This window comes from Chelon labrosus (assembly GCF_963514085.1).
Source record: "Chelon labrosus genome assembly, chromosome: 9".
NCBI lineage: Eukaryota > Metazoa > Chordata > Actinopteri > Mugiliformes > Mugilidae > Chelon > Chelon labrosus.
Window position 1 is genome coordinate 4,051,851 of NC_140359.1, and position 26,348 is coordinate 4,078,198.

General features: G+C 43.3%; 1 protein-coding gene across 2 annotated transcripts in view; it reads right to left on the minus strand.

Annotated features, from left to right (window-relative positions):
* nr6a1a (nuclear receptor subfamily 6, group A, member 1a) overlaps nucleotides 1-26,348 on the minus strand; it is a 78,636-nt gene that overhangs the window by 37,267 nt on the left and 15,021 nt on the right. For both annotated transcript variants that reach the window (XM_084550664.1, XM_084550663.1), the window contains exon 2: nucleotides 23,762-23,809. In XM_084550664.1, the coding sequence (XP_084406790.1) occupies nucleotides 23,762-23,809 (48 nt within the window). The remainder of the gene's footprint in view (nucleotides 1-23,761; nucleotides 23,810-26,348) is intronic.

The window sequence follows — 26,348 nt, forward strand, 5'->3', positions numbered from 1 at the left end:
ATCTCGAAGAGGACAGGAACAAGACAAAGTAGACCAAATGTAAAGCAGTGTGAGTCCCGTCGTGTTGAGACACTTCCCTGAGCTCTGCACTGTTTGTGTTTGGTCTGAAGCTGCAACTGTATCTGAGGCACAGGCCGGGGATGTCACTCCTCAGCTGGGTCCCCTGGGACGACCTTTCACCCTTCAGTTCACTAGCGCCTGAGGAAAAAAGGAGGGTGTGGGAGTAGTGGAGTCACTTTGGTGACGTTTCTGCTCACCCTTGCATTATCCCTGCTGGTCCCATCTTGACATCCGAACCCTCAGAAACCACGGTATTCAAAGTGAAGGCCAAAGAGCTGAGGAGGACGTGTCAAGGTGGTCTGATCAAAGCCTTGCAGAACCTCAAGAAATCTGAGCCATTCTTGTTGTTTTCAGCTCAGGTCTCAGATCTTTCTGGCCAAAGTGGGAGATAGAATATGAAAAAGGACCAAACCAAATGGGAGTCTCCTTTCCACTAGTCAATACCCCATCATCAACAGCAGTATAATCCACAGTCCAGATATTCTGACATATTTATCCAGGCCATGCAATGCACCTTGTTATTTCAGTATCTTTGGCTTTTCCACAACACGGTTCTGAATGACAGTGCTGAAATGAGGGGAAATACTTTTTCATTTAGCAGGAGTTTGGGAGTGTTTCATCTTATTGCTCAAATGACGGCTTTTAATGCGCCAGCATTCATAACCCGTGCCTCTTATCACAGCTCCCTCCAACACTTGATGGAATTTGCCATCGCACAATGGTTGGAAAATACACTTCAAAGGCAAGACGCATCTAATCTCTTCCATTCTGCACATTGCAAATTTGCTGTGATAATAAGATCCTGCCTTCCCAAGCGTTCTTAGGGATCTGAATCAAGGATGAGAATTTCATCTCTCTCTCTGCCCCTGTTTCTTTCTATCTCGCTCTCTCCCAGTGTGGCATTGCAAGGAGGTGGCGGTGGGGCTGTGCTGCAGTTTGAGAGAATCTGCGCAACAGCAATACTGCATATCTGTGGAACCCATCCCATCCTTATGTAAAAGCCATATTTCGCAGTGCTATTTCAAACACACACACACACAACAAGAGAGACACAACTGACAGCACAGCACAGTGACCTAGTTTCCATGTGGCCCAGAAAGATCAAGCATGACTCCCTTAGAACTGCTATTGGCACAAAAACCTGGTTCAGTGCATTCAGTCAGGCCAGTGCACATTGCAGGCAGCCAACCTACCAATCACACAGCCACAGCTGCTTCAACTACAGCTTGCAATATCAAGATGTGCTGCTGAGGTCCTGAAACATTCTTGCTAAAGTTGCAAGACAAGTGGAACTGCAAACGGGAAGGCAGGCAGGAAGCCCTGCAGGTAAAGTTGTGTGTTGTGTTTAGTCTGGCAAAGGGCAGGTTGAGGACAGGCTTGTCATCGTAGGCACAGCTGCAGGACATGCAGCAACAACACCCCCTCCGACCCCCACTACCCAACTCCCAGCACCCTATATACACCACTCCACCCCCTCCAGGTTATCTGTACACATGGAGAAGGTTATGGATGGAGATGCTATCACAGAGAGCGCATTAGCACAACAAAGAGGTGTTTTAGAGACAGGCCCGCCAGGAAAATTAGCTGATCCCTTACCAAGATGCCGTGTTCGACAGAGAACAACATGCTAATGTGAAGACATAGCGTTGAGTGTTAAAGGAGGAGTTGCAATTTGAGCCACGGTCTAAAAAAAAAACACCCCAACATCACTGTGAAATTGTGGCTTTCATCGAGCAACTCATTAGCATAACTTTAAAACTTTTATGCCTTAAAAGAACAGTCTACAGATACCAGTTTCATCTTCTAGACTGTCCAGCACAGCTCCAGGATATTTTAGCCTAGCTTAGCACAAAGACTGTCAACCAGGGTAAACAAAGCATAACAACAGCAGACTTGTCTGAAAGGCAACAGCAATGAAAACAGTTTGAACGCGTGCATGAAAAATCAATGTCCACCTTCAATATAGCTACATTTGTCACAGCATTCTTAACATTTTGGGCTAAATACTAGCAGGCAAAGCAAGTAATTATCAAAATTGGCTGGAAAACCTTGTGCAGAAAATGTTCTTTGAATCACAAATCAGAACCTGCTATCCTTATGAATTATTTCAGAAACAGAGAGTGCTGCTTATAAATGTATTAATAATGTAAAGTGTGAAACATATTTTACCTCTGTACTGCAGGAAATACTACATTTTGTGCAGGGTCTAACCATACAACTAATTCCTTCATCATGTAGCAATCGAAAATGCTCTTATTCCACAACATCCACGTGAATCTTGGATTAATTGATGACTACACTTTTAGCTAATGTATCAACAAGACAGTTCCACAGTTGTTAGAAGTGCATTTTTCTTATCTGCAATGATCAGGCACAGAAAAATAAAATAATCTCATACCAGAGGAAGAACGGCTCTTTAAGCATTTCTTACCAGGAATACAGACATTGCAACCCACTAGGCAACGTCAGCATGCATAATACTCAACTTTTAAAGCATAAGTTTAAAGAAGCTATTTGTAATAAATATTGGGGAACAAGCCAATAGAGGCTGTCTCTTTCTGCAAAGTAAAATGTCTCCTTCAGAAAACAGAGGAATACACAAAGCAACCATATAACAGGCATTCTGCAAACAGTCTTTTCAATAATAGACCCAAAATGTTAGAAACGACGAGGCACCACATATGCAGCTTTTACAATCCTGCATCCTTTAATGTTTTCTGAGGAAGTCGTCTCCCAATACTTCTAGGACAGTGGTATAATCTCTTTCATAATCCGGACATGTCGTGCATTAGGTTTGACAGCAGAAACAGGAGGACACGTGACTGCCAACAAAGCTCTAGTTTTTCTCATTTCAATCACATGCAACCTGCAAGTGAGACCTTAACTTTTCAGACATATCTGGCGACGGCACATCTGTATGAGTCTGCACCCAGCGAGCGAGGGTGGGATTCAGGTGAGTAAACGACATGCGAGGCATGATGGGGAGGCAAGTGGACAGGTGGAGCGACTTCGCCGCCCTGACATTCGCAGAGGTATCTGCTTTAATATCATCTCAGTGTGACTGGGAGGCAAGCGGTGCCGCAGCAGTATTTTGTTAATGCCAAACAAAGGGCTTGTGCGGCAGCGTGTTGCCAAGCGTGGAGCGCTTCATGTTATCCAGGTCAGAGTGATCTAATCAGGTGTGAATGAAAGCACTTGGCCGCGCTCCAGGCCTTGCTATGCCGTCATCACTCACAGGGAAGGAAATCAGACATATTCGTGTTACTACACTTGTTAGGACACTTCAGTGTGAAAAGCTTAAATCATGTTTTAACCAAAATTTATTTATGTGGTATTCAGCAGCAAAATCTTTAAGCTGGGTAAGGGACATAAAGATTGATGGTGAATTATGTCAATTACTGGACTGGACTGGACTTTTTGTTATTTATATGCAACAACCAGCATGGTTTAGAGCAGGAAAAGATTTATTGACCAGTAAACAAAGTGTCATTGCTCAAAAACTGTGATAAATACAACCAGCAAGTAGAGCTACTCCGGCATTTAAGATAATGACAGTCTTCGTGAACAAAAGATGAATACACACACGTAAGAAATCCAAAGCACTACCTTAAAAGCATACGCAGCAGAAACTGTGAAGCTGAGAGCAAGGTTTGGACACTAGTTAGCTAAATGGAAGGGTATAGAGCTCTAAGCTGAAAAACTGTAACTGAAGGAGTTTTAGGATTATTATTCCATAAATAGAAATGGACAGTAGTTAGTTCAAATCAGATACTATGTTTGGACAGTCTAAAGGGTATTTTAGCCTGGCTTGTTAGCCTTGAGCTGGACTACCTATGTATTTTTGTGATTAATTTATGCGTCAATTTGACAACAGCCCAGACCCTACACAGACCCTAGAGCCGTAGCCTGATGTGCACCTCCCCAGAAATGGAACTACACATAGGAGCGACGCAGATCGCAAGAGCTGTGATTGACTGCTTGGTAGCAGCGTGTTTCCGCAGTAGTATTTCCGTCTGCTTGTCCATCTCCGCAATTTTCGAATCGACTGTTTTGGATCGATAAAGATGGAACACATCGAGGAAAGGTTAACTGTGGAGGTTTGGAGATACAAACATTTGTAGGACTAGTCTTCAGTGAAATTTTGGTGAAGGTTTCAGTCGCCGTTGTTGAAAGTGAAGCAGGAAGTAGAAAGTGAAGGAGGTGAAGTAGAAACAAAAATGAAACAGATTGGCAAAAAAGACACAGCATCTATGTCCCCGCAGAGGTATAAACAACGCTTAAGATTAGCTATTACCTTATATTTGTGGTAAAACAAATTCAGTTTAAATGTTGGAGCATCAGAGTTGATTGTTTAATTAAAGGTCAGACAAGTCACAAAATTGTAACCAAATGATCCAATGTAGTTTCTGTATTTTTTGGTTCAAAGATCAGTATATCTTGTTTACTTAATCTCAAATAGGTATCATAAGGTATCAAAATAAAAGGATTTTTCCATCCTTAAATTTGCAAGTGAATGTGTTCATTTTTATTTTATTTTTTTTTGGTGGACGACATCATGCCCAAAATAGGCATTTCATAGACAATCTGCCAACTTATGTAAGGCCAGACAAACAAATCTAGGATCATTCAAAATAACTTTAAGCAAATTATTAGATTTCCAAAGAGGAACAACAAAAGAGTCAATGCAAGATAAATTTGAAATACTGGAGAGACCCGGGACAAAGTATTGGCAGGTGCACTCGTGTGCCAGTGTTTAGCACTGCTCTGACAGTTTAGTGTTTCCCTGAAACTGCCTTTACCTCAGTCACTGCGTTATTGTGGCACTTGAGCACGATGCACAGGTGGAGGCAGAGACAGTGCAAACCGGGTTCTTGGTGTTTGTGGGAAACAGAAGTTGCATTAAAGCGTCCTAGAAGCGCATCTGTTTCTGACACGACGTCACTCTGCTTTCTGACGATTGTACAAGATACAAGGGCGCATAAATAACGGAACGGTCTTTGAGATGTACATGAGCATTTGATTCTCATGTTCAGAGCAGCAACACTGTTAAAGCGGTATGAATTCGTCCACAAATGAATATGTGCGATTCTTGGTCTATCTGTTGTGAACAGCTGCTTTATAGTGCATGAAATGCTTCCTCAGTTCATGAAATCCCTGCAGCCATTAGAAGGCAGCAGGACAAACATGTTGATAAGTCTGCAGCCTCCAATTTGATAAGTGCCGCACCAGAGCGCAGGGTCATTACACGCGACTGTCCACTCTACCGCTACACTACTGCTATAGAATAACGTTGCACACTGCCACAAGCTTCAGTCAGGTTGGTGAGATTTGGGCGATCTGAGGGAGACGGTGGATTACCGAGGCTCGTTAATATCCTGCGCCATGACCTCCTTTCAAGTTTTTTTCAGGCTCTTATATAACTGAAATGTATATCCCATTTTTGTGAAATGATCTAAAGAGAGTGGAAATAATTCATTATCCTCAGTGAGTTGCAGATAAGCTTCCTACGTTAGTGAACTAATGACTTCTCTCACCATTGCCAATCAATCAATTTGCTAGTCATATTTCAGATAATACAATTCAGTTATTGGTTTGAAAAATGTCAGAAAACAGTAATAAAAAGCCAATAACTAAACTCCCAGAAACCATTTCTTCCAAGGTTCAAATTATGACGATATAAAACAAGGAAAAGCAGCAAGTTCTCACATTCACTGGAACCAGTGAGAGGCTGGCATATCTGATATGACCAACACAAGTTTTGCTGCTGAAAACTATTTAAGCCATTTGTTTTCTTTGCAAAAAAAGACACGGTTTCAGCTTCTCAACTGAAGTATATATATATATGAACCTCCATGCAGTCCAACCACAACAGTAACGCTCCAATAAAAGCACAAAATCTCTCAGGATGTTGTTTTTTTTTTCCCTCCCCAGTAGTGTCATTCAAGCTCCACCCAGAGCTGCAGCCATTCAATAGAGAAGCCCTCTGCATTCAATGGTCTGAGCTCGGGCCAATCACAGCAGCCCCTGCCCCCCCTTGGCTCCCAGGCCTTCAGCCAATCACAGCACCCCTCGCTCCACACATGACTATGTGCTGCTGTCCATCAACTGCCTCATATATAGTGCATGCAAGAAAATGTGGAGCAGTTCAATAACTTGCGTTGTAGCCAGGCTTCTTGTGTGTGCGTGTGTGTGTGTGCGTGTGTGTGTGATGGTGGTGAGAAAGGGGGGGGGGGGGGGGGGTCATGGATGTGGGAATGTGTGTGCTTGTTTATTTATGTAGAAGCACGGAAGGAACGGGAGGTAGGAAGGGCGAGAGAGAGAGAAAGAGAAAGAGATTAGTAAGGCACTTGTATTTGCAAACTACTGGCTGAGTTCCCACTGGAGGCAGGGAGATCAGACTCAAAAACTGTGTGTCAGAAGTGTGTATCCGCAAGTGTTTGTGTGTGTGTGTGTGTGTCTGGGAGAGAGACAGAGAGAGACAGGCAGACAGAGAGGAACCCGTTCAACCCATTTCAGCGGCAACTTTTTAGCCCGTCTACACGAATATGGAAGCTTTTTCACTGTCGTGTTTGATTTTCTTTTTTTTTCCTGCCGTCCAGTCACCACAGTCTTCTGAACTGCTGAACTTCTGGCCATGATTTAGGTAAGTATTTGAGATGCTTGTCCTTCTCTGGCTTTTCATTTCCAGCTTCACTGATTAAACCACTTGCCTTTATCCACTTTTAAACTTATTCTTATTCTGCAAACTGTTTCATTGAAAAAAAAAAAAAAATACAATTCCTACAAAAGTTAAAAAATGTTTTTCAGTGATATCATGCATTTTCTTTTGGTGATGATGCGCGCGTGAGAATTTGTGCTCGGTACAGTTTGTCTAAAACTGTGTGTGAAACCAGACAGAGCCTCCGTGTGTGTGTGGGAGAGTTTTGAAAAGGATGTATGTGCGAGAGTAGAGGGACACAGAGAGATTGTGCACGCCGGACAAAGTGTGCCAAGTGTGAAAAGTGTGTGTGCTTGTGTGTCTGTCTGCGTAAGTAAGTGTGTTATTTTTTCTAAAGCTTGCTCTGTGGGAATGCGGACTGCGGTAGCCAGTAGCGATGTTTGACTGGAGAGGAACTGAGCCAGACAGTAGACAAAAGCGAGCAGGGCCGTCCAGACAGGGCAGGTCAGCCATTAGAGGCTGCAGCGGAGGGACAGGTCAGCCAGCTGCTGCTCCGCTCCACGAGGGGAGGGGGGCGGTAGGGGGGGCACCCCGCCTTTAGTATTAGGGTGAGGGTTAGAGTTGCGGTTAGGGTTAGGGGGTGACCATGCTTCACTTCATGGCCGCCTCTCAAAGTGCTCACCTTGCAACTCTCCCACTTTGAAAACCCCCAGCATGCTTTGCAGGTCTAAAATCAGGCAGCTGAGGCAACGCTTGAATGAGCTAAAAATAATTTCCCTTGCATCATTGTGAAAATCTTTCGGGGCCAGGTTACTTAGAAATTTTGTCCAGTGCCTTTACTTAAAGGTTCAGAATTCAAACTCAAATGTAAGACAACTTGCTCAACTTAACATGAGCGACTGAGGTGAAGGGAAGAAAACGCAGCAAAGGAAGTGTAAACGTAGGAGGAGGTTAAATATAGACAGCGACAAAAGAGGAAGAATAGGAGAAACTGTAATTTTCACAGAGGTTGTTTTTTTCTATTCCCTTTTTTTGCTGGTTTTCCCCGCTGGCTTTGCGTGGGGGTCGCTGAGTATGGAATGTATTTAGTGACAGGAAATTCTGGCCGTCCCTATATTTTTTTTTTTGTCCCGGTCTGCTTTCGCCCAAAGCTCTTAATCCACTGCAAAAAAGCTGCGTGCGTGAGGGAGTAGCAACAACTGACAAAAACATCTCGCCGGATCACAGATGTACACAACGGCTGGTGCTTCAGGAAAAAAAAAAACTAAAAACACATCAACGGCCATCACACAGGCTTAACACCAGGACGAACAAACAACACACGCGTAAATAAGTCTGGGCTGATATTTGACTGCTTAGTGATGATTAGTAAAAGTAGCTTTCTGAAGCTCTAAACAGCTGCTGTAGGAAGTGAAAAACAAGTGTCACTGCTTTAGGAAGAAAAAAAAAAAACAAAAAAAACAACAACAGCCCAGGCTACGGTCTGAAAAAAAAAAAAAAAAAAAAAAAGTGTTTGTGTGTACATGTTGCGCATCTGAGACTTTCAGGATGAAAGCAAAGTACAAGTCATTCCCCGAAATGTCTGTACATGTAGAGTCTTGTTTCCCAGATACACATCTCAGCCCTCACCACCGGCAGTGGCTGGCAACTGAAGTCATACACTCCAGAACTGCAATCAACAGAGCCTTTCAGTGAGGCCGTCACTGTAACGCTGGCTGCTGAACTATGGACTTCAGCCTACATGCAGCTGCTAATACAGAAGTGTTCTGTCTCCAAATGAGGAAAAAACACAGTGTTTTTACAAAATTAGCGAGCGCACAGACTTGGTAACCGATTGATACCGATAGGACAGGTAGCCAAAGTCCGTTGTTGACACATTGATAAAACGTGGTCTCTGTGGAGGTGAACTTGAGAATTTTGATTTATTTTGTTTCTAAAATGGCGACACGTTGGTGGTTTTATGAAGTCCAGAATCACTTGTTGATCAGACGGTCTGTTCAGAGAAGGCAGCAGTTGTGTAAGCGGCTCCTGTGACCCCCGCACCTCAGCCTGGCGTGAACTGAGGCCTGGATGGACTTTGGTCCCAGGCTTGGAGCGGTGTAAGCCCCTCTGCACCCCTTGTTCCCTCCCAGGCCTGTGTGTGTGTACCTGGATTTGAATAGAAACCAGACAGCGATGCCCCCCTCCTCCTCTTCTGTCACCACTCCCGCGCGGGACAATGAGGATTTGTTAGCGCTCAGCCGCGAGCCTGCTGACACAAAGCATATAGCCTCCCAGTCCCCAGCCCTGGAGTGTAGCAAGCTGAAGTACAGGCGGGCAGGACACCAGCAGGGGGGCCCGATGTGGGGGTGGGGGTATGGGAGTGGGAGCAGTTTGCAGGGGTGGGATTAGCAGACAAGAGCTCTGGGTTGGGGGATGGGGGTCTGAAATGAACAGGAAATTACTGCCTTTGATGAGGCAGAGGCAGATTCGCACAGGCTGAACTCCTCTGGGCCTCTTCCCCCAGCCGTAAAAAAACCTGTTTGAGCAGAAAATGTCAAAACACTTCAAGGCCCCCATGTGTCACTTCCCTCTGGCTACGATGGAGTTGTTAAGTCCGTACACAGGTGCTAAGCAAACACTCGCAAAAGTCTGTTCTGTTTCCCCCTTTACCATCGCTCCGTGCTGCCCCCTCCCCAGCCTTTCCCTTCCTCTTCCTCTCTTTAGACGCCAGCCTCTGACCATGTCATGGGAATCCTGTTAAGCTCTATGTCCATCCGACCCATTTTCACCCGCTGAAAAATCACAGCTCAGCCCGTATCACACTGCAGAGGAACCACAGACCTTGGGATTTATATATAGCGCTCCACATAAATATTTCAAAAACCGCACAGAATAGCGTAAATATGCTGGTTGTTACATAAAAGAAAGATGAGCAGAGATGGGAAGATAAAGGAAAGTGTGAAATATGAATGACTTATGCTTGCAGTAAATTCAAATTTGTCTTGGTTAAGAACAAAAAAAAAAAAAAGAAATTGGTCTGCCAGTCTGCACAAAAAAGATTGTTGCCGGGGCCTGAAGCCGTGTTTTACTCAAGCAAGCATGTTTGACTCAAACCAGGAGTGTGTCTCTTTTTTACGAGGTTATTCCCTACCTCCTTCACTATTAATTATGATTTAGCGTCTTCCAAGAGAATTGCATTCCTTGAACACCCACTACATTTGAATCTCTTACATGTCTCAGATAGAGAACTGCTGCGTGTGTGTTTGCGTTCCGGAGCGTGAGGGGAGATGGTAATGTGTGTTCAGTGAATATCAGGGTCGATTAGAGAGTCTCGCCTGGTCGGGCTACAGCAGATTAGACAGGCGGAGCAGATACAGGCCGCGGGCTGGTCGTCTGGCGCTCTGACCCACATTGCTCTGATGTGCACGTCACTTCCCATTATGCTGACGATTGGACGCCACATCAGCTGAGCACACCGCGATCTGCATACCCTCCCCGCGGGCGAGCCCTCGCTCCCTGTAACCTCATGCTGCCTTACGCCAACCTTGGCTGTCCCACCGCTTGGCTACAGGAAGTGTTGGATGAGTCACTGCGAGGCATCGCCGTCCCGGCTCTCCATCCTGACTAAGCGGGTGGCAGACTGGGCACGCTAGCAAAATGTTGACCTTGATGCCAAAATACAAATATATAAGCTTCAGCATGTCACGTCAAATAAGTAAAACGCATGCAACTAAATTCATATCAGTGTTCTGCATTAAGGGCTTCCCAAGGCAATTATTCAGACCAAGAGATTACAACAAATACTGAACAGCATTTTAATTTCAGCTAGTTATTTATCCTTGCCACCTGAGAAGTGAAGAAAGGTTGTGACTGGCCCCAGTTTGTGAAGCAGTTTAAGTGCCTAAGATGAAGGCCGCTTTTCAGTGACAGTTCCCAGCTCTCATCTTCAACTACCAATTCACACATCCCTGCCCTCTGCAGGTGACGCTGAATGGGAGTTAAGCTTGAGGTGAAAGTGCAGAACATTGTCAATATTGAATTTGATCTCTCAATCTGACATTTCAACAAGTACTTGGACCAAAAATACATGTACCCAGCCAGCCTGTCACTGGTACGTCTGTGGATGCATACTTGTGTATATAAAGAGTAAGAGGCCTCGGTGGCGGTTCTGCAGCTGGCTGACAGAGACAGGTCTGTTTGCAGGCTGCCTGAAAGATAATTGGCAGCTATGGAGTGAAAAGCGGGCTCAGCAACAGATAAGGGCCGTGTGGAAAGCTCCATAATCAGCACGGATTAGCAAATGATAAATCATGGGTTCACACAAGTATGCTGTCACTGCTGGAAGAGCCGGAGAGAGAGGTAGGAAGCAGAGATACGGAAAGAGTGGGATAGAGAGCATGTGAGAGGGAGAGAAGAGAGTGAATACCGGGGAAGATGTGGATGTTTTTGCTGTAATTCAAAAGAAAAACACAATAATACCATCTAGCAGGTCAGCAGGAGACGCAGGCTGAGAGGGGGAAATGAAAAGAGAGGAGAAATTAAAAGCTCTGCCAACACTCCGGCTAATACAATCTTCTGCCTGTCAGATTACCTTCTTTAATCCAGAAAGGTTTAACGCCTCTTAGAAATCTGAAAGGAGACATGAATTCAGCAGAGATTTTCCTCTGCTAGAGAGGGGGAAGGTGCCGGGGAGGAGGGTTAAGTCTTTGAGCAACTCTCCAAAGCACTGGCCTCAACAACTCTGCTGCACAGTCGTCAAACTGCTATGCAGAGGATCAGCCAATTCAAAGCGCCGCAATATTCAACTCGAACATCTCCGACTTGTGCCGCAGTGTTCATCTACCGCGGAGGCTCGCGCTTTAATGCATCTCTAAAAATATCATGCATGCGCTCTGTGTGTTTCATCCACAGCAGAGCGAACCGTCGCCCGTCTTTCACAAATACAGTAGGACAAAAAGATGGGCTTAACTTTGGCTTAGGCAGAGTTGATCAGGTCAACAGAGCACAAAGCACAGTGTAGCGCATTAAGGACACAGTGTCCCTGTTGGTGCGACGCGGCGACACGCTCCCCTACTGGGACGGGGCACAATTCTTTGTAATGTTTGTCATACAAAATAATAATAATAATAATAAAAAAAAAGCGGGTAACGCGGCTTTACAGGAATAAAATGGCACTGTAGACAAAACACAGAGGAGGACAACAGCCTTGTTTAGTCCAGTAGGTGTAGCAAGGCGCTAACAATGGCAGCGTAATCGACTCTGGTTTTAACTGAAGCAAAAAATGGAGGACAGTGTGGTGTGGGAAAGTATTAGGGTTAATCACAATCTTTCGTGTTCTGCATTGGTAGCTGCTACAGAATTATTTTTGTGGGTGCACCTCAGACTGAAATAAAATACTTTGCATCATCCAACAACCTAATCATATTCCTTCTCCTTAGTTATATTTTTAATAAGCACATAAGCAACGGGATTTCAATCGACTTGGCCGTATTGTGGCACAGGCAGCATCTTGGCAGAATAAAGGTCGATCTGTATCCAGGTCATTCCCATGCTGGCTCACCCTGCTGGCTCCCACTGATAACAGAAATATGAAATCAGAATTGCCGCCTCTGATTTTCAGTCCTCTGCTCCCCTGCTCTGTGCCATTTTCAAATCTCTCAGTGTGCGGCTCCCCTACGTTGTGGGTAGGGTGTTTTGAGATGGCGATGGCGATGGCCCGGTTCTCGGCTCCTTGTCGTTTACTGCTGCAGTCCGGGATTGCAGCAAGATCGAGTGCTGGCGAGACGAAGAAAGCGCTGATCCCCACGCTCGTCGACGATCCCACCACTGCACTGCGGCGACTCGACAGATTAAACACATGGATTACGCGCCATAAGTGAGCGTTGTATAACCCTTTTGTTTAGGCTTCCTTGAGGATACATTTAGGTCTTCGTTTGTGTTCGGCAAGATATTTCGACACTGCTGTAATGACTCAATTAAGGCCCTACGAGTCAAACAGACTACGCGTTCCCAAATAACAAGATATGGTTGATGCAGCTCGGATTGTGGGTGTGAGCTTTGAGTTGGAAAGGGCCCGCGAGTCTGACCTGGGGATAAAGTCTGTTAAAGATAAAAAGTGGCAGCAGGCTCCAGAGAAATGTCACGGTTAAATCCAGAAGACAACCACAAAGGGCTCTCTCATCCCGCTTTGTTAGAGATCCTCAAAACTGCTGCGAAAAGAGCCCGGGATACATATTCATCAGCCTCAGCGCTCAAGACTGAAATGAGCCGACAAAGCTTTGGAGAAGAGAGAGGAGGGTGACATACAGTGCACTTCTCGCAGGCATGCTGCGGGAGTGGATAAGTCAACTACAGCCAGACTGACGGGATGTGATCAAGTGCATCAACACGGGGTTCAAAGGTGCACAGGAAAGAGAGAAACGGGAGAAAAACAGAGCAGGGAGACAAGCACGTCAATCACCCGCGGAAAGGCCGAGAATACAGGCTTCTGCGAGGAGGAACTGATGAGAGGAAGGGGGAGAAAGGTAAGTCGCAAGGAGCGGGGCGGTACGCTAGAGAAAACAGTATGTCACCGTCAAGACAGAGCCACGGGTTAATTCTTTCGAAGGAGCTGGCAGCAGAGATAGGCGCTGGCTCGGCCGTGGTTAAGGTTGCAAATGAAATCCCTGGAGCGTTGGCATGATGATCCATGGCACGTGGAGGCAGGGTGTTTCTGGAAAGGCTTGGCACTCCGCCTGAAGGAGTCCCTACGCTGCAGCATGGACGGGCTGGCCACTGCAGGTTCAGTCAGTGGGGCTTTTAAATAGCTTTTAAATAGCTTTTCACACTCAAAGACTCAAAGAAATACACAGAGGCTTGTCAAACAATGCTTCACCGAAGTGTTCTGTAATATTCTGAAGTTTCGTCATCAGGAAGGATTTTTAATATCTTTTAAAAGTGAGAGCTGTATTTTCTGCCACCATTTTGTACTTTTCTAAAAGATGATGATGAGGGTGAATTCAGCACACGCAATACCACCACAACATCAGAGTGCAACAACCTTTGTCTCATGTCCTCTTCTTTTATCTAACCATGATTCCTTTAGTCTCTACTGTCGCAAGCAAAGCAAAACAGGTCAGAAAAAATGATCACTCGCAATTTTCCTCTTTGAATTTCTGGGAATAATCATTACCTCCAGTGTTAACAATTAGATTAATTATGACATTATTCAGCCTATTCATTTATAAATACACAGGACAGCATCAGAGTTCTGTATAAGAAAGAAACCATGAAAAGGGGTGAATTAGTTAATTCAAGATCTGTAAGCAAGTCCAACTTTATGCACCGTATGTGGCAAATATTAGTTACTGACAAGCCAATTACTGGTCTCCTAACACTATTTATCTTACCCTAATTTATTGACATTCACATTTAAACTGTTCCACTTTACAAATGTATGACAACAAACGCAGCAGTGCGACACTTAAATAGGATACTGAGCGACCAGACTGCACCGCTAAATCTCATTATAAACTTCTTAATTTGAGCAGATATTAAAATGTCCAATCTGACTTAAAGCCTATTTTGCAACTGACACAGCAATTAAGGCATATTTGTTGAATTTGATTGAGTTTGCCCATGAAGAGGATCACTCATGACGCAACTGATTCTAGCGATTTAATCTCTTCGTGCGCTTCCATTACGAGATGTCTCACAGTGCCGGCGGATTGTATAATAATAATAATAATAATTGTCAAGGGGCATGATGAGATGGGAAAGTGTGTGAGAGCATATGCTGGCAGCCTCCCAGGCTAAGTATTTTAGACCAAGCATCTGAGCTATGCTGGGAGTGTCAGGTTAACTGCGGCCAGTTATGTTATGTGCATAACATTTGTACGGTCAGAGAAAATGGACAAGCTATTAAGCAATTTTTTAATGTTGAGTTACGGGAACTGATCCTACACGTCGGAAATAAAAAGTAAAAGAAATCAGCTTTCTCCTGAAAACAGTTGGACCATGATAGGAAACTGTAGGAGGGTTTATACTGTAACAGTGCAGTGGAATGTCAGGGTGTGGAGTTTTGGGATGACTTGAATGGATGAATCCATTCACCTTCCAGACCAGGGACTCCCACATCACATACTGACTCAAGAGTTTGGTTTCTAGCTAGCTCAGATTTTATGTGACTCCTATCTGACTAACCTCAAATGTAACAAAGAGAAACAGTATGAGTTCCTCTTCCCCGTGGACAAACTCAATTCCCCAGGGCTTCTAGTCTGAGAAAGTATTCCCACACAAACCACAACTTCAGTTTTCAGTGTTAAGGTCCTAGAACGTTTTCACAAGCTTTATTCTACCAGAGGAAATAAATCACAAAAGCAGGGTTACATCGCTAAGCCTGCACACAAGAGCTGACTAAAGAGCGGGACCTTATCTAATTCTTAACCTCAAATTCACCTTTTCAAATAAAGACACGCTAAACCCTGTGACTTTAAAAATTTAAGCTCATTTTGCAGAATTTGTGCATCTGTGCTGAATTGGCCATGTTTCAGGCAGCAGAGTCGTGGCTGCAGACCAGCCAGCTATGCAAGCAACACGACAGCGAGTACACAGTGTGCTTCTCATTGTCCAACCCCTGGAATGTGCTGACGACGCAGGGTTCACACTGGTTCAGTCACAGCGTTGCACTCTTCACTCTGGCCCTGTCAAGCTCTCATGTTTGCCCTGCTATTTTTACATGCTAGACTTTTGCAAGTTTGTCAGTTATGCAAAATTTCTAGGGACCCCGCCAGCTGTGGTATTATCAAAAAAAGAAAAAAAAAACTGACGCGGAAGTACAGCCACGCCTCAAACTGATGATTAAGTCAGTGTTCATGTAGCAAGTTAACATCCGTTAACCGTAAGTTCTCCCAATTTCTGGGGGAGCGGAAGTCAAGTCAGGAGGAAAAAAAGGCCGTGGAAGGAGGGAGAGATATTTAAGAATGAAAAAAGCCTCTGTGTGTCTCGGGCATGCAGCCAAAACAGCATAAGTGCCAAGGAGGGAAGCCATTGTAGTCTGAGCCAGGGGGACTGAAAAACTATTACTTCCCACCTTGTCTGTGAGTGAAAACACAGAGGGAAATTAGGAAAACGTGGGAGAATTTATTCTTTGAAACGAAAGGGCGACTGCTAGCTAGTGAGAGCCTCATTGAGATAAGAAAAACTGAGGAAATGAGAGTGATACCTGACTCTGGCTTGCACACTGAAGTGGGAATATCAATGTGCCACAAATGTACTGTCCAAAAAAAATAGAGTTTAAGAATTATTAATCCATTTATTCAAGAGCCTTTGTCCAGCACCATGCTGGTTATCTAAACTCAAGGTGAAAATAATTTTCAAGGTGAATTCATTTGGAGAGTTTCGGGCTTTTTTTTGGACGTAAAGTGGGAACTCTGACAATGATGAAAATAATTCATGGAACACAGGAAATTGAGAAATGTTTCAGTATTATTTTGTGGTTACAGTGATGTCTCCTCCATGGTCAGTGAACTATGTCAAAGTGGGAGAGAATAAAATGTGCCACTCTCTTCCTAAAGTGATCATTCATTATGCAGAAAGCAGTAGAGTGTGGCTCCTTTCTGAAAGCCTGCGGTGTGTTTAGAACACTCAGAAAATCTGCAGATCCAATTCTCCCATTTTCCATCAGATTTTTCTAACAGAAATCACAAATCCTGCAGAACTGCAACAAATCTCTCTACAATGAGTTGCATCATATATTCACTACCTCCCTAACAGGTTTCAGTACCGTTTCAAATCAAAACCCCAACCTACATAAAATGTCTCAATTCGACATGAAAAGAGGATGCAGAGCAAACAAAATACAGTGTTCCAAATCTCTGCTTCAGTGTTGAAGGAAGCAGGCAGCAAAATGGGGGAGAGAAAGACACAAAAAAGGAGCAGACAGACAGAGGGAGCATTAATAAAACATGACTGCACGATTTTCCAACCTCAAAGAGGCGAACACAGGAAGGCACACTCCCAGAGCAGTAGCTGAGGTTCAGCACAGGGTAAAGGGAACAGTAATCTCTAACTAGCTCGACACTGCGGTGCACCAGTTTAAGCTGTGGGGCACAGCGGCGTCCTCTGATCACACTAGTACCAATTCGCCTCCTTCCATGAGCCTGACTGACGTTGTCCTTTGTTATTTTTATTCATTCCTTTTCTAATTTTTTTTTACGCCTTTTTTGTTCTTCTTGCTGCAGGCTGAAGGTGAAGGAATCGTAGTCTCGACGGAGACAGATGAGAGTTTTGTTACTAGTCTTGCAGAAGGTGCGGATGATGACAACGATGATGGAGTTCACTACGTCTGCAGGGCTATTTAAGGAAACCCAAACCTTTGCATCACCACCTCTCCTAGCTCGCTCCTGCTGGCTCCTCGTCAACGTCATTCGAGCCTCGATGCCGACATGGGTGGTAACACATCTTGGCATGAAATTGCTCCACACAGGCCAAGAAACACAGAAGAACACACACACTGACACACAAGGGATTGTGATACACACAGCACGCAACTATATCTAGCTTGTCTTTCTTGGTGATGATTAGCCTTACAAAGTGACTATTTTCCACTGTTGTAACCACCTGCTGACAGCTGAGGTGGACATTATAAAATACTGGCAAGTCTGACATCATGGCAGGCTTGCAAAACCAAAATATCTCATTTGATTCGAACTGCAGACATTTAAATATATGTGGTCTGGAGAGAAACCAGTAAGCAAGGGACAGGCAAGTGTTCCTGTGATTTTCCATTCTTCTGAGTCAAACTGCAGCGACAAAGAGAGCCTGAAAATGAACAAAAACAAACCCAATAGCCTACCTTTTTGTTTTTACTTATATCTAACCTATATTGATTCTTTTTTTCTCTGACTGGTCAAATTGCTGCCATCAGTCAAAAGAAACTAATTCCTGGTGACCATGGGGAACATTCAACGCTGTCGGTGAGTTTGAGCTCTGACCAAAACCATCGACCGTTGACTGTACCCTGAGGCACACCACAGCACATCTTCCGGAAGCCGTCAACCGTGTTGCAGTGCAATTCTGAATTTATTCAAATCACAATGCAGAACCACAATCCGCACATGGACTGAAACCTGTGGCGGTCAGTCGGTGGGATACTCTGGGACACATTTCATCAGGCACCAGATCAGCTGCGACACAGTTCAGTCTTAAGGCTGCAATAAACATTCATTGCTGTCGGTGGGTTTACACAAGAATAACTCACTGATCAATGAATGCAGACTGCGGTTCAAACACCCCGGTAACCAATACGCTTAGGAGGCCAAGAGGCACCTGATGTGCACACAAAGACCTGATGCTACATGTGGAAATAAAGGTAAACTTTGACACACCTGTATGGGCTGACCTAAGAAGGCAATACAAACATATAGTATGGGTTTTACCGAAATCAGTGTTCATTGTATCATACAGTCTTACGGTGGCTTTAATATTGGTTTTAAATACTGTATTTTCTCACTCATTTATGGGGCTACATAGACACTTAACTAGTTTCATTCATACGCATTTTGAGATTTTCTCTCTCTGAGAATTTCAACATACTGCCAATGAATAGCATTTTACACTTGTGAAATATTCAGATTCTTAAAAAATTCAAGAAAAAAATCTCCCCAGAAATAAAGACGTTGAAAATTCAAGGAGAACTGTACTAATACTTTTCTTTCAGTAGAAAGTACTAACTGCACACTGCAGTGTGGTGGATTATCAAGAGGTACAAGGATGCTGTCTGTCGTTGCATGATTCCATTTCAGTACTGTGTAAGGACGGAGGTAGAAATTTCAGAGGCTGGTACCTCTGAATTGGACAAATAAAAACCCAAACTATTCTCATCCTACTAGACCCCAGAATTGGCAAATTAGAAATTATTATTTTATTTATAAATTGGCTAAATTAAGCCTTTTTTTTTTGTTTGTTTTTTTTGCGTTTTGGAGCACTACAATCCCACATCAAAATGGTTAACAAAATACCGCTGGACTTCTCTAATGCTTCAGTTTATGGTATTACATATGCTCTAAATATAAGGTTATATTAACATAGTAACAACAGTATCTGATATTTCCATCATACTACACCACAGAATAATGTTTATGTGTGAGAATATTCTACCTTCCATACAATGAGCAGTCACACCTCATTTACAGTGTGCGTGCGGCCATCAACCACAGTGAATGTCTGTTTTTGTTTGAATTTTTAATAACAGTTATTTTATGCATTGTGGTTGCACAGCTGTCGGTGCAGATTGACCTGAAACGTCTGCGCCCAGCTGCCACAAAGCAATAACATATACTGTCTGTCTCACAACAAACAGGCTCACTGTGATGAGTTCTGGTAATCTTGCAGTTTTCAGGCCTCTGTGATTTCCACTCTGGACGAAAATCAACAGCAGCGAAAAATGTGGTCAAAAGAAAAATGCATGTAAAAACCATCAAGACTGTGGTATTCTTAAGACTTAGGAAAACTGACGGCACTCATGTAAGAAGCTGGGTGACGTTGATGCTGAAATGACCAATGTTGGTGCTGGTAAGATAACTCAGCTTTGGTACGGACATCGTCAAAATGATACTGTTTTGATGAATTAAATAAATAAAAAGAGACAAATATGATGAGACATTCAATGACATCTTGGATTACTTTGCTGTTTTTTAATCTAGTTGGTAATATATGCTCTAAATGTAATATGCATCACTGTGATGTAAAGGAGAAACACATCTAAAGTACCTTCACACCTCATAGGTTTAATACAATGTCCATGCAAGCCTCCTGGAAGACAAATTCTTATTGGACAGATATTAAGGAGTGGCACTTAAATTGCCTTTCATAATGTAGATCACTTTAAAACAATGACATGATGTATTACTGGTGTAATAATAATACTGGTGTTGTACAGTAAATGAGGACTGAAACTTGTATTATGGGCATTCATTTTATTTTATTTTATGTTCTGTTGTAGCCTCGGTGTAGGCGTTTTAGCTGGCAGTCAGAGCGGACAAAGCAGGTAGGGGGCTCAGCATGTTGCCGAAAGCAGGCTTCCCACAATGACCCAGATGTTAAATTTCACAACTTTTTCCTCTGATTTTCCATTACTAAGTGCAACCCTCAACGTGGTTCCTGTTAGTCAATGCTCTGTGCTTTCCCGTTTTTAAAATCACATATCGCCACAAAAGCAGGAAACAAGCTAGAAAATCTTGTCAGCTGCTGTCCTTTCTGTATTCTGAGAACTCCTAACCTACAATTGCCACCTCTCCGATATTCAAGGAACTCCAAGGCCAGAGGAAACCTTGTCAAGGGCATTTTTAAAGACAGACATGGCTGCTGAGGGGGTTGAATGGGGATTTGGTAATTACAGGACAGTCATCTAAATATACTGTAGCTAAAATCTAGCTGTGAGGAGAAACAGAGAAACATACTCAACCCTGCTTTAATCCAAGCCAAACATCTCAAACATGTATACTTTTTAAAAGTGAAACAATCTGTGCCCGCAGTTCTTGGAAAGTTAATCAGCCTCGTAACCCTATTTCAGTATGTAACTGGAGGAGATATAGACATATGGGAATAATCTCGCTGTAATTGCCCTGTAAGGTTACATTAACATGCTGGGAAATTTCAAACACACTGACGTCTTCCAGCCAGACCAAACGTGTGCTGGTTTAATTTATTTACAGTGGAAAAGTGTCGAAGGGAACAATGAGTAGCAGCCCGGGTCACTTCTCTCAGCTGCTATTATAAGGCGCAAAAGCTATTTGTCCACCATTACGGACACAGACAGGAAGCCTTGAGTAAAATATATGTATAAAATAAATATTTCGATACTTTCTTTGGTAGATTTTGGAAATTCATTATTAGAAAAGCGCACATTTTTGCACAAAACAGCTGGAGACTAAAATAGATGCCAATATTTTAAGGCATACATTTAAAATGTCTCCTTCTTTTTAAATAAATCCTCTTACCGAGTGTTTAGAGCCACCTTCAAACAACCTAGCCTTCTATGAAATGAAGCTCCCGCAGCTTTATTTGAAAGCTCTCTGGAAATTGTGATACATTATTGACTTGAAATGCGGGGATTAATCTACAAGAGAATGCGTAAATGTAACGTCAGCGGTGTAGCTTTGAGTAAAGTAGTATATCTACAGAGGCCTGGATGCGGCGAGTTTGGATGCTGTTTGCTACATATATTAGGGCCACACAAAAGTCCGCTTGTTTATCCCTGTGGAGTTGGGCTTTGTCATCACACACTGTGAAGTTATAGGCACTGACACTGGGAACAGCGTGACCCACTTCTCCCTGACCTGGAAACACTCCGCAGGCTGACCCCGAGTCTAACGCCAACGCGAGTTGCATCAAGCGAGCGAAAAAGAGACAGTGAATCAAATCTAGGCTAATCATGAATTATTAAAGGCTAAAATGATAAGAAAGCACACAGGTCAGCAGCAGCAGCGGCAGCAGCAACTCCTTAAAAACACTCTGCGGCACTCACGCCATGTTGGGAGTGCAAAAGGCTGGCGCACCCATGGGAGAAGAGAAAAAAAAAATCAAGTGAAAGAAAATGGCTACTAGTCGCCTTTTTTTCCTCTTTATTCTTCGTCTGCTTATCTATACATTCACTTCAGTCAAACACTGCCCTCGGGCTAACACTGAATTCCACTTTAAAGGAGGAAAAAAACACCACAAAAGAACAAAGGCGATGTGAAGCAGCGTCAAGTGTTTGACTGCTCTGCTATGTAGCACATAGGAAAATGAAAACCTGGTGATCTTGAATGACTTTTGGACACAGGCACAAGAAGTTAGTCCAGTTATGTGAGGACAAAGGAAAGGCATGTGCTGGGCTCCAGCCAAGTAGTTCCATATGGGTGTTGAGTTCATTGGGTCCAGGTGGCACGTGGGAGCATACATCACATGGAGGTCTGACATGGATCTACTGCCCCCTTATGGTCTGTGCTGTGCAGTGCTGCAGGAGGCCTGGCTGCCCTCACGAGGTGGGTTAAAATCAATGAATGACCAATGCAACTAAACTAAATATAACTACACTGAAGAAAATACCTTTCTACAAATCAAAGGTTGTTTTAAGTCGGTACTATAAACCACATTGATCATCTAGGAAAGGGAATACAACAAAATCTATATTTAACATTACTTAACCTCCGTTTCCCAAAGCAAGAAAACAGTTTCAGTTTACTGGACTAAATTAGAAACAACAAATAATGATTTAGTCAGTCCAGAAACTCAGGGGCAAAGTTGAGAAGAGAAAGTCCCATCCCCAGCTGGTAATGATTAACCACGGAACAGAGGTTGTCACCAAACAACCCTGATAACCCCACTGCAGCCCTCGGTCACTGGAGGAGGGGGGGGGGATGAGTTAGAAGTAGGGGAAATAGCTGGGTCAGTCCAGAGGTGACCAGAGAGGACGAGCAAAGGAGCAAAACAAATTTTAATGTGAAAGATATGAGTTCAAGAGACCGGAATTAACTTTTAGGCGAGAAAGAACACATTTTACATCCAGGAGATGAGGAAGAGAGAGGGATAATTAATGGAAATGGATGCGTTAGTGATGAAGTGAGTAGCTCTGGCTTTTAATGGACCCCTAAAGAGCTACATCTGTGCCCAAGACATCACACTGTCATAGGTTTATAACCCTGTGAACCACAAATCAATCCCCAATAAATGACCATCTGCAGCTTCATGAGCATGGTGATGCAAGTTCAGGGAGAAGAATTCTGATGTAGGGTTCAGATGACACAAATGAATAAATAAATTCCGCAACTGAGAAATCTGAGTTTAGGAGAAATTAGGAGTTGATGTACTGGGCTATGTTGAAAACAGCTGTTGCTAACTCAGCTATTTGGCCCCTGACCTGGGATTTTTGGTCACTGAATGGGGGTCTCTGAATTCCCACCCCTGTCAGAGCGTTTACAAGCCTGAGGAGCCCTGCATCAGCCCCCCTTGACCTCAGCATCACCCTTGCCCAGTGCATGCACCAAGGCATCTTGGGAGGAGAATAGGGCCAGCAGAGAGAGAGTGAGTGGCCGAGGCAGTGGGCCCAACCTCGTCAAGTTTACAACCCAATCAGGCTCTGCCTCATAAATCCATGCCTCTTCCCGCAGCAAGCTAACAATACCACCCATTCAGTGTGTGTGCAGGTTTAATAGTTCCTCTCCAGCTTCCTTCCACTTCTTAGCAACAACCCCCTTCCTTTCCCCGCTCACAGGTTTATAAAGGGTCGATGAGGGAGGACGAGGAGAGCTGCACACAATCAGGTCAGCGCAGAGTCACGGTGAGGTCACCAGTTTCTGAACTGTGTCCGACCTCTGACCCCCTCCTCGGTGCCACCTGGCGCTGCGATGGCAGCCAGGGGAGCCCTGAGTGAACTTCGCCTGAACCTGGACCTTAACATTGGACCACTGCCTCACCCCTGGCCCCTCTGCTGCCAGTTTCCTCTGAGGCCAAGAGTCACACATTTCTGACATTTTTACACATCACATTTTAGCGCTGCGCATCTTCCACCGTGTAGAGACGCCTCTGTTGATAGCATTAAAATGATGGACTTTTATTTGCCAGCCATCCTCTGTGATCTCTTGGCCGAGACAAATCAACACAGACGGTGACAGACCTTTTACCCAGTCATAATCTGAAGCCGTTTTCACACATTTCATTTTCATCTGCTGAATTTTAATTCACCCTCTCTGTGACAGATCATGGAAGCTGGCAGCTGATCATGGAAGAGGCTGTGATTATTGGTGAGTTTATACTCCCCTCTTGTGGATTTGACTGGGAACTATAGCCCATTTCTTAAACGCACAACCCTCAACTTAACCACTAGATAGAGCTCTTTATCTGATGAAATTATTTAATGGCAGAACGTAAAAAGGAGGCAGTCTCTGGTATGACCAGAGAAGTTTTCCACATTTTCCACGATAATGTAGTGAAAAGCCAGCCAATGCTGCATGGCAATTCCTTAAAGAATGGAGAAGGAAAGCTACAGAGCAAGTAAAGTCAATTGAGATTCTGAGTCTGAGGAAATGTTTGTGAACTCACCCATGCTGTCGTTGTGTTCGGACTCCAGCGGATGGTCACTGTAAAAACCTGGAGAGAAGGCACACAGAAATACAAAGGTTAGCTTTTAGATACTATTCACAGAGAAAGAGATGGACAATACTCAAACTGAGAGTGAGCTTAAGGCTCATTTTAAAACGACGTTTTATTTTATTACAATCAAAGTTCCGACTATTTTCAAGAAGTAATTCTTCATGATCTTTCAAGTGATCTAAGGTTGGATGGAGTCATATTCAGGACAACACCTTCCTGTGTGCGCAAGTTTCTGAGGTTCTGTAATTACACACTGTATCTAGAAGCCGTTATATAATGCAGACCACAGACGACTAGGCCTAAAATCTAAAGCCACTACACATACATTTATGAAACTTGTATTCCGCTTGTGAGCAAATGACGTTAAATCAGAATTGTCTGCTGTTTTTATAACTCAGTGTTTCACAAATCTGTAAGTGTGTTTTAACCCCTTTAATGTTAAGAATTCATTTATGTCCAGTAGCTTTAAGGTTATATTCTTCACTATCTGATTCTATAAGCTTCTTCCAGGTCTATTGCCATTAAGAAAAATACTACAGAACGTGCCAACAAATGCCATTGACATAGTTTAGGGAGCATTCAAAAGCCCCCAACTGTGTCTCTGAAAATCATTTCGCTCGTACTCTTTCAAAAAGGCAATAATAACATAAAATGTTTTTCAAAGATGAAACCCCCACTGGAAAAGAGTTTTTCAGGATGCAAGGCCATCACTGCAATAAATATTCCAAATGGTGTATTTGTTTCATTATATTTTCCAATATGGCTACTGCATTCAAATGAGAAAGTTTTTTTCCCCATTATTTATGTAATACTTATAGAAAACTTTTCTTTTGTATTTTTCTTTGTAACATTGGATCAGAAACATGTCAAGAAACAATGCAGCAGGACCATTAACCCGTTCCTACAAATCCAGCCAAACAGTTCCAGGAACTAAAGGAAATAAAAAGGAACAAAAGTTCCCTTTGTGGATTCCTTTTTACGTTTCCACCACACCTGAACACAACCTAGACCCATGACAGATTATTTTCACACACCGTTAAATAAATGCACGCAGATGTCTAAGTATTATTCAAATTTAAGCAGTCCCCTTTCTGTTCATCAAATACAGCTTCACTTATCCAGGCCAGCATACATGCATGCATCCAAAAAGATGAATTCACTGTATATATATTACTGCATTGATACAGGTGTCATTTCTTCTATGCTGCAACCTACAATGATTGCACACGAACATCACTGTTAAGTTAGATATCAACAGGGAATACAGCTCCACTTTAAGCGTTGCCGATGCACGAATGCTGGGGCCTACCCCAATATACCTGCAAGTGTGAGAGTCACAGGCTTCTATAAGAAAAAAAAAGCTTTTTTTTAAATCAAGCTTTAACTTTTTAAATAGGCAATTAGGTTTAAGTTCAATTTAAGTCCATTTCAATTTCAAATCAAATACCACACGGTGTATTGTGGCTCCACTTCTCTTTTAACACTGGATTTAAGCTTTACTCTGTTTTCTGTTTTATCACGTGTGTCTAGATTGAAGGAATTGTTGCTCTTGTTGCAGATACATTTAAAATCAGCTTTGAAGAATTAAAACCATAAAGATTTAGGTCAAATCTGGATTACCCTCCAATGAAGAATCACATCACAGACTATAGGAGTTGTGCTCGAGCAACTTGTACAAGGGAATCATTATTTCACTCTCTCTACTGAGAAAGTGGTGGCCCTGTGTAAATCATTAAAAAAAAATGTATTCACAACCCCGCGTCAATTTATCTGAAGCACTAATTTAGCCTCATTTTCATCAAAGTGAAGCAAACCATCCTGGTAAAATCTCCACTTAGAGAACCTTTGCATTACCTGGCCATCTAATGTGAGGTACCAAGAGGACAATAATTCCCAAAAGAGGATCATATTTCTCAACTAGGCAGTAAACAATCTAACTGCATATTATAATCACCTGCCAAAACATTAGGTGCACTAGTGAAAGGGACTAAACTGAATGAAAGAATCCTCCTTCTAATGTTCAGTTCACATTGAAACGGCATCAGAAAGGTGGTAGTTCAACTGGATGATCACTTTGGAGGATGTAGTTTGCGGTGCTGTTAAACTGGACTGAATGAAACACTTAAGAGTTTGGGGCTGTCAGAATAATAGGAACATGTGTCGGTACAACACAGTACAGTTCAATAGTTCTACAAACCACAGCCTCCAAAATGAAAATACAGTTTAATCAAAAGCTCTTTCAGTCATTTTAAATAAATGCTAAATATCACAGAATCTTCTGAAGCAGGACTGTTACATTAAAGCGCATTCATTTTCACTAATGTACCTAATGAACTGATAAGTGAGTGTACAAGAGAGGTGGACCACACTGTCCTGATATATCATCTGACACCCATAACCCTGAACAATCTGTTTGCTTCATATTGGTTACCCTCTTGCTGTCTGAGCTTTATTTTATACCCACTTTTTTCCCCATCTCGCCTCCGTCAGCAGGCCGGCCATCTGTGCGGTCACTGAGTGACCACTTCTCACTTAC